The following is a 9,539-nucleotide window of genomic DNA, read 5'->3' on the forward strand; positions in this document are numbered from 1 at the left end:
AGAATAGACTTCAAGATTCTATCTTACTGTATTACTTTTTACCCTGAACAGGTACTCTGTCAGTGAACTACTTTCATCCTCATAACCTACATAGTTTGAATCAACATATCTCTCAATGTTGATTGTATAATCCTCCGCTTTTTTGTATAGCACACCTCTGTTTGAGGTTCCCTAAGATACCTCAGCAACCATTTAACAACCATTTTATCTCTTAAGCTAAAAGTTTCAACTAACTAATGAAAGCTTGCGAACTATTACTTGCTGAATATATGCAACAAAGTTTCCATAAGAGTAACAGCTTTTGAATGATAAACGCAAAAGCTGGTTCGATGCAAGTAAGAGTTCCTAACAACTAATTGCATAATATATGCAGCAAATGGTTCTAAGTAACATTTTTTTTAAAGAAAATAAATTGTATAAATTAAAAGCAAACATTAATAATAGCTGCTGGAAAGTCTTCCAGCCAAATTACATACTACAAATTTCTTAATATCTTCAATCAGATTGTGTATGTCTTAAATCACCCCTTCAATTAAGAAAAAAAAGTTTAAATTTCAAATTCTTGACCATCAAGACATACAAAATTAAATTTTTAGACAATATACCACAATTACCAATCCCAAACAATAGTGAAATCAAACAAAAATGGCCAATTAAAAAAAAAAGTTCTATAAACTCATAAGTGGGGCAATCATATTTCATTTAAATTATATATAACCGAAGTTCAACTCTCAAGATTTAGGGCATCTCCAATGTAGCACTAAATCTAACACCAAATCACCTTTTACATCATTTTTGGTGTAAAATGCTTCTCCAATGTAACACCAAAATCAACACCAAAATGGTATAATGATTAGTATTGCACCAAATATGGTGCAACACTATTCATTACACCATATTTGGTGCTAGGGAAAAAAAATCTTAAATATCCTTATTACTTTATCTTATTTACATATATGTCCTATTTTATATAATATTTAAGTTATTATTATAATTTTTTGTTATTTTTTTAATTTCATTTTTTAATTTTTGAATATTATACTAATATTTTAAATAAAAAATATTCAACACAAAAATTAATAATAAAAATAAAATGCCAATAACATTAATTACTAGATTACATATTACAAAATTAAATTAACACAAATTAAAAAAGCTACTACTACTAGCATAAATAGAACAATTATTTAGTAATGTGGGAGATCATTATTAGATCCTCCAATATTATCAAAATATTGGTCAATATTATTTCGAATAACTAGAGTATTATTGTTATTGTATTATATTTTTCTATATTATTGTTGTTATTTATTGTTATTGTATTTTTCTATATTAATGTAATGTTTAATTTTCATAATGCACTTATTATTGTTATTGTATTTTTCTATATTAATGTAATGTTTAATTTTTATAATGTACTAATTTAGTTAATTAAATGCAAATTTAATAATTTTCTATATTTTTTTGTTAATCGATATAAAATTACTTATTACTTAATTATCTATAATAATAGTAATATTTATTGTGTTAATTGAATTAAATCTTGAGAATTAAAGGAATAAAAAGAAGAATATTCTTTTTGGTGTAAATGGGTTGGAGATGAAATAGTAATTTAGTGTGAAAAAGGTACATTTTTAGTGTTGGTGTTACACCAAAATAGTGTTGTGCATTAGGATTCATCTCTCAATATGAGTTTGCAGACCCTGCACCAAAACCATCGACAATTCGACCAAAGTCAGGCCTTTGATTGCTGTTGCACGTAGGAATGAATTGTTCATTTGATGAAGTCTGATTAGGTTGGATTTTCGATGGTTAGTGAACTTTGATGAAAATTATATTTGGAGATTTAGGAGTGGGTTTCTAATTTAGATTTGTAGATTTTGTTTAGTAAAAGGGAAAGTTTTTATATATAATATTCACCGCACTGGATTTGCTGGTATCCCAGTACCGTTGTTAAATTGGAATGCCTTAAATCCAACGGCTGATTTACAATTAAGCCAAAATACTGGGGTTGGAAGCGTCAATGACAGCATAGCTGGACGCTCTATTAGAGACGCGTTGGGGGAGGAGGCGGACAGGGGGTTTGGTTTTGGGCCTTTTCGCTTAATACTTAATGTTACTGGAATTAATTATTTCAGACAATTTTTCAAATATATTTTTTTTAAAACAAAATGACTTTAGTTTGTCAAATTTTTTCAACCATCCGTGCCTCATTACTATTATTATTTTCGAAATGCCATGCCTAATTATTTCATTTACATAAATCCTACAATTAACCCTCATCACATTGTTTGTACCCGCAATGATTGGGATTTATATTAATAAGAATTTTTTAATTTTTACAAAATTTTATTTATTATTTAAAATTTTATAAAGGTAAAAATGTAAAAGTATGGATTTTTAGACTTCCTTAATTTGAGAAAAGCAAACAACTTAATTCTTGGATTCATATTTAAAAAGAAAAAAATAAACATGTCATTCAGATTCAGAGATCAAATATCCAAATCGATTTAAAAAAAAAAAGACCGTCAAAGAATAATTAAGAAAGTAATAATATACTTATGAAACTGGGATACAAGTTAATAGACTTTTGACACTATCATGAATAACATGTCATGTATCACATTATTTAGGATAAAACTTTATACCAAATTTTGTATGTTTTTCATTACTCAATTACAAATATTATGAATGAAAAAAAAGGAGTAACGATAGCCTTACAAAATTGGTATGCCAAATGAAATGGCACCAATCAATTAGTAATAGTTGACTTATCATCGTCACATTACCAACAAATCAAAACTAAATTATGTGCCACATCATTTAGGATATGTCACTTTTTGAAAATGCTAAAGAAAATGAAGGCTGATAGAGCATTATAAAAAATTAACTGTTGATGCTGAAATCTGCTCGTCCTTAGACCGACCAGATTCTTTCACCAACGTTTACGTTATTGACTGTTGCTCGAACCACTCAGGCTGGAATCACCTTCTTTTCCCTCGCTAGACCTGCGTTCACCAAAAACGGATCAGAGACGCCGGTGGTTTTGCCGGCGTAAACCCTCCGATGCCTAAGTTAGCACAAGGTGTTTACGGGAAAACAGTGTAATATGATTTCAGGAAATTTGTAAGGAAATGGCCTGGTTGCAATTTGGCAGCGTTTCCCCTCTCTCTCTTTTTTCTCTCCTTATCTTCTTCGATGTCTTTCTCTTTTATAGCCGCCCTTTGTCCCACGTTTTCCGTTTGCCCCTGATTCCTCCTTTTTCGGGTGGTGGTAGCCCCTCATGGGACTCTAACTGTTAGATTGTGGGCAAACGTGGATCTCGCGTGTCCTTCAACCGTTCTGGGAGAAACGCAACTACCGCGGTTTTGTGGGATCGTGTTCCCGCTTTCCTGGGGATGAGTATTGGCTCGGCATATATTTCTGGTCGGTATGTTTCCCTGGTTGTTCTCTCCTCTGATCGGCTCATGCTTGCACACATGCTCTGCTCGTATATAAGAGATGAAGCAATCCGTTCTGGGATGGAACTAGTTGCATGGCCGACCTGGTGTTCTTCATGCACTCAACACCAGTCCCCCAGTTTCTGGTCTGGCGAGTGAAATGAGTTAAGAGTAGAAACTGATGGTCAAATCACACCAGCCTAGGGAGCTTCTCATCTGACCCTCTTTTTACTGAGACGGGCCTGACCTGATGTATTATTTTTCTACTGAGGAGGCCCCGATCTGAGCATGGGCCTAAGTGACCTGTACATAGCATATCTGGGCTTACATCTAACCTGGCCCCTTGTAACGGTTGGTGACGCGGCATCTCCAGACTCTTCGTATTTGAAATTTGAAACGACGGGCTATCCATCCTCGATATATGGGGGGGGTGAGCTGGCATATCCCATCACTTAAATGCTTCCCTTTTCCCCTTTTCGTTTTAAATCCCTAAACTGGGGTCTTCATCATTTTGTTATTCGTTTCTCCGCCGTCAACCAAATTCTCTCTGTACTTTGCTCACACTTCCAGCGTCCGGAGTATCCATTAGCCGGGTGTTTTCTGTGTCACGGCGGCGCTATCAGTGTCAGTCTATTCCAGGTATAGTCCTTTTAACTTCTCCTCTGGTTGTTGTTGATTGGGTTCTGTGTTGCCTTCTTTGTGTCCATATACTCGAGTTTTCTCTGTTTCCTTTCTGGGATTCCGGTATGTCAAATCGGAAGAGGAAGTTGATTGTTGATGAGGGTGATGAAGAGTCAGGGGACTCAGGCTTCGATGTGCCAATACCCACTGATAACTTAGGACCCTCCAGTAGTGTAGGTCATTCCCATGGCAGGAGTACCCTTGAATACCCACGCCCTTTGGTTATCTCTCCTTCCCCCGAATTAGAGCTTGTAGGGAATAGAGGTGGACCTGCGTCGGGCTCTGGTGAGAATCACAGTTCTGGTGGGGTTGGGTTCCCTGAAGGAGTAGGTGATGGTGAGGGAAGCAGCTCCGGACCGAGCCGACCTGCTCAGAAAAGGCACCTAGGTCATAGGGTGGAGGCTGATTCCTACCCTATTGATTTCCTGGCTTGCGCCACTACCCCCACCGATTTATTTAAACTTAGGAATCTCTACAATATCCCCAACGAGATTCTTCTTGTAGTTCCTGGAAAAGGGGATGTCCCCAGTCGGCCTCCGAAAGGGTATGTGACGATGCACTTGGAGAGTTTCAAACTAGGAGCTCGGCTGCCCCTCCAACCTTATTTTGCTAAGATACTGAGCGGTATGCACCTGGCCCCAGGTCAGCTACACCCAAATGGGTGGAGGGTTCTCTCGGCAATGTTTGTGTTGTGGGAGAGGTGCGGGTTGGAGGAGCCTTCCCTTGTTGAAGTGAAACATCTGTATCAGCTGCGGAGTAGCCCGAAGGAGGCGGGCTGGTACTACTTTATGTCCAGTTCTGCAAAGAGGAAACCGATCACTGGGTTTCCATCTTCTTGCAAAAATTAGAAGAACAAATTCTTCTTTGCTGGAGGGAAATGGTGCCCAGCATTTCGGTCGCTTGGTGGGGATCTTTATCTTCCCACCCATTTTGTCACCCCAGGTCGCTCATTTTTGCCTATATTCTTAATTAAATTGCTACTTATTGGGTTCTTTAACCTTTTGTGCTATTTCAGAGTCGTGGGGTCTGATCGGGGGGCTTGAAGATCGACCCTTGCTTCAGGTGGAAACTGCTCTGGTGAACGCTTCTACCTGCCAAGACCTCCTGTCTCCAACAAACCTGGTCGGTTCGGGCCTAGTGGATTTAGCCGCTGGAATGGATAACAAGATCCTCAGCGCGATGAGCAGGAAGCGTGGTCGGGCTCCGAGCAGCTCTAGCAACCCTCCTCCTCCTCCGAAGAAACCTAGCGTTGGTCCTTCTAAGGCGCCTATTCCTGCTCTGCCTCCTCCTCCACCTCGTAAGAGTGGTGGGGATAAAACCTCCGACAAGGGCCCTGAGGTCAGCTTGCAGTCTGGGGACCGATCTTCTCCTCTCCCGTCTCGGGATCAAGGTGATTACCTGAGTCCATATCAGAAAGACTATAAAAGATCGGTTGGGCCCAAGATGGTGAAGGACATCGAGAGCATGAGCCTCTCCGAGTTGGCTGCTTCTGTTCAGAGAGTTTCCTTCAGGCTGGCCACAATGGTCTCGTGCTACAAGACCGGGTCCGCGCGTCATGAGAAGAAGCTTCAAGCCGACAATCAGGAGTTGAAGAAGAAGGCTGACTCTGCTGATCGCTCCAAGGAGAAGCTGGCTGAGCTGAACAAGCTGAATATGGAGCTAGAGGAGAAAGTTGCAGTTGCTGAGTCCACTTCCTCCCAGCTTGAGGGCGAGTTGGGTGACCTGAGATCTGATCTTCAGGCTACTCAAGTTGAAAGGGATACTCTGAGGGCCACCCTTGAGGAGGAAATTAAATCCTTGGGTGAGCAGCTGGCTGAGGAGAAAGGCAAATCCGCTGATGTGGACGACCGGCTGGATGCCGAGTATGATTCTGGGGTTGCCTTCTCCTATAAGTGTATCATGTCTGTGCTTAAGGATGAATATCCCGAGCTGGACATGAGCAAGCTGGAGGCCGGAGTGCAGCGGTATATGGCGGGGGTCGACCAAGCAGATAAGGAGCAAGGTGAGCAGGAACAGGTGGATGCTCCTTCGGATGGGGTGCAGGAGGGAGAAGCTGGGCTGCGTGTCTTTGAAGTGGGACAGGGGTCCGTGCCCCCTCCTCCCGAGATTGCTGACCTCCCACCTCCCGGGACAACAGATCCTTCACCTGCTGAAGCCGCTGTCCCTCCTAACCCTTAGGTCTATTTTTGTATAGACTTTAGATTTTCATTAGTTTTGTAACCAACTGAACATTAATAAATTTTTAGATGTTCTTTATTGGCTCCCTTGTTTAATGTCTACTCATAGACTGCTTCTGCAAAATAATTGCACGACTTATCTGATCTTGCCTGCTGGTTTCTTAGTGGACCGAGTAGGTGTAGGTATTTACTTGCCTTAGTAAACTTCTCGTAGAATTAGCTGCTGGTCTTTCGTTGACCGAGCAGAAACAGGCACTTTGTTGCCTTAGTGGAATTTTCGAAGCTTTAGCTGCTGGTCTTCGTTGACCGAGCAGAAGTAGGCACTCGCTTGCCTTAGTAAAATTAGCTGCTGGTCTTCACTGACCGAACAGAAATAGGCACTCGCTGGCCTTAGTAAAATTAGCTGCTGGTCTTCACTGACCGAACAGAAGTAGGCACTCGCTGGCCTTAGTAAAATTAGCTGTTGGTCTTCACTGACCGAACAGAAATGGGCACTCGCTGGCCTTAGTAAAATTAGCTGCTGGTCTTCACTGACCGAACAGAAATAGGCACTCGCTGGCCTTAGGAAAATTAGCTGTTGGTCTTCACTGACCGAACAGAAATGGGCACTCGCTGGCCTTAGTAAAATTAGCTGCTGGTCTTCACTGACCGAACAGAAATAGGCACTCGCTGGCCTTAGGAAAATTAGTTGCTGGTCTTCGCTGACCGAACAGAAATAGGCACTCGCTGGCCTTAGGAAAATTAGCTGCTGGTCTTCACTGACCGAACAGAAATAGGCACTCGCTGGCCTTAGTAAAATTCTTGTTGAGCTTGTTAGCAAAGGGATTTCGTGCTGAATTCATCTTTATTTCAAATTTGAGTGTATTACAAAACTACTGAATATTTACATGCGCATCAAGCCGTCATGCGGTTAACAGAAATAACTTATCAAAATGGGAATTCAGTAGAGGACTCTGCTTACTGGAAATATTTCTTCAAGTGTTCGGCGTTCCACGACCTTTTCACGTCTCGTCCATCCTGGTACGCTAACTTATAAGCTCCCGGTCCAGTGGCTCGTATCACCCTGTACGGACCTTCCCACTTTGGGCCAAGAGCGCCATGGTTAGGATTCCTGGTGTTCTGGTTCACCCTCCTAAGTACCCAATCTCCTGCTCGGAACTGCCTTACGCGTACGTTCTTGTTGTAATAACGCATGACCCTTTGCTGGCACTGGGCCACTTTCTGTGCTGCTCCTTCCCTTCTCTCCTCCAGCAGGTCCAGACTTAAGCAAATCTGCTCGTCATTTTGCTCCTCAATGAAATATTCCGTCCGATGTGTTCCCACTCCAATCTCTGCTGGGATTACCGCCTCATGACCAAAGGCTAAAGCGAACGGTGTTTCTCCTGTGGCGGTTTTGTGAGTTGTCCTGTAGGCCCACAGTACTCCTGCTAGCTCGTCGACCCAAGCTCCCTTCTTCTCTCCCAATCTAGTCTTTAGGAGCTTCTTTATCACCTTGTTGGCCGCTTCCACTTGTCCGTTTGCCTGGGGGTGTGCGGGGGTGCAAAACTTCAGGTCCACCCCCAGGTTTCGGCAAAATTCCCTGAAGTTGCCGTTGTCAAATTGCCTCCCATTGTCTGTGATGATGGCGTAGGGGATCCCATATCTGCAGATGATATTTTTCCAAATGAAATCTGTTGTCTTCCTCTCTGTGATTTGGCTGAGGACTCCTACTTCCACCCATTTGGTGAAGTAATCTATTGCCACAATTGCATATGTCGCCGCTCCTCGTCCCTTAGGCAATGGACCAATCAAATCGATTCCCCATTGGGCGAAAGGCCATGGGGATGTCATCGCCGTCAGCTTTTCCGGGGGTTGTGCAGGAACCTCGGAGAAGCTTTGGCATGTTTTACAATTCTTTGCCATCCTTTTGGCGTCCTGGTGTATGGTTGGCCAGAAGTATCCTTGCCGGAGTGCCTTGAAGGCTAAAGTTCTTGCTCCCGAGTGATTGCCGCATATTCCCTCATGAATCTCTCTCAGCACATAATCCGCCTCCTCATCATCCAAACATCTCAAAAGGGGCAAGGTGAACCCTCGGCGGTACAGCACTCCATCCAGTAGCGTATACCTTGCTGCTCGGCATTTTAATTTCCTTGCTTGCCTTTTGTCCTCTGGTAAAACTCCATCGCGGACATATGCGCGAATCGGGTCCATCCAGGACTCTCCAATACTTACTCTCATCACCTCTGCTTCTTCCTCAATACTTGGTGAGGTCCTTACCTCTAATGGAACCGATTTCGGTAATTTTGGGTCTGCAATGGCTGCCATCCTAGCCAGCATATCTGCTCGGAAATTTTCATTCCGGGATATCTGCTTTACCTCCACTGCTTGGAAAAGCCTAACCATCTACTTCGCCTTCTTCAAATAAAGGCCCATCTTTTCTCCCCTCGCTTGAAACTGATCATTGAGCTGATTACACACCAATTGGGAATCTGCTCGAATTTCAACTCTTTCTGCTCTGAGAGCGTGTGCAAGTCCGAGCCCGGTGATAAAGGCTTCATACTCAGCTTGGTTGTTTGTGAGTTGAAATTCGAACTTCACCGCATATGTTATCTCGGTTCCCTCTGGGCTCCGTATTACCACTCCTGCTCCGGACCCTTGCTCACTACATGACCCGTCAACCATTACCAGCCATGTCCCCTTTGAATCCTCTTGCTCCTCCGGTTGTTCCTCTTGGACCTCTTCCCCCGGCTCAACACAATCCACCATAAAATCTACCAGGGCTTGGGCCTTGGTTGCTCCTCGGGGCCTATAGGACAGGTCAAATTCGCTCAGCTCCACGGACCATTTTACTAACCGACCAGACGCATCTGGTTTTTGGAGTACTTGCCGAAGTGGCTGGTCGGTCATTACAACGATCTGGTGGGCTTGGAAGTATGGTCGGAGTTTACGTGCTGCTGTTATCAGAGCCAACGCCCACTTCTCCATTGGTGGATATCGGGTTTCTGCGTCCACCAGGGCCTTGCTCGTGTAGTATACCGGGTGTTGCTTCCCTTCTTCCTCCCTCACTAAGACCGAGCTGGTAGCCCGCTTGGAGATTGCTAAGTACAAAAGCAGCTGGTCACCCTCTCTCGGAGTTGATAGTAACGGGGCGCGGGCTAGGTATTCCTTCAACTGTCCAAATGCCTCCTCGCATTCTGGTGTCCATTCCATCTTCTTTCCTTTCTTTATGATTTGGAAGAAAGGGTGGCACTTATCAGTGGCT

General features: G+C 42.8%; 1 protein-coding gene across 1 annotated transcript; it reads left to right on the forward strand.

Moving 5' to 3' along the window:
* Positions 1-4,186: 4,186 nt before the first annotated feature.
* On the forward strand, positions 4,187-6,299 carry LOC112096294. The gene is made up of 2 exons (XM_024179724.1): positions 4,187-4,916; positions 5,137-6,299. The coding sequence occupies exons 1-2, from the start codon at positions 4,187-4,189 to the stop codon at positions 6,297-6,299; spliced, it is 1,893 nt and encodes a 630-aa protein (XP_024035492.1).
* Positions 6,300-9,539: the final 3,240 nt, after the last annotated feature.

Source organism: Citrus clementina, unplaced genomic scaffold (genome assembly GCF_000493195.1).
Source record: "Citrus clementina cultivar Clemenules unplaced genomic scaffold, Citrus_clementina_v1.0 scaffold_8, whole genome shotgun sequence".
In the NCBI taxonomy this organism is placed as follows: domain Eukaryota; kingdom Viridiplantae; phylum Streptophyta; class Magnoliopsida; order Sapindales; family Rutaceae; genus Citrus; species Citrus x clementina.

Excerpts from the sequence above, each read along its gene's own strand:
- LOC112096294 (XM_024179724.1), top strand. The coding sequence starts at position 4,187 with ATGTCAAATCGGAAGAGGAAGTTGATTGTTGATGAGGGTGATGAAGAG. Across the intron at positions 4,917-5,136 it reads CTGGTACTACTTTATGTCCA|AGTCGTGGGGTCTGATCGGG; the intron begins GTTCTGCAAAGA and ends GTGCTATTTCAG.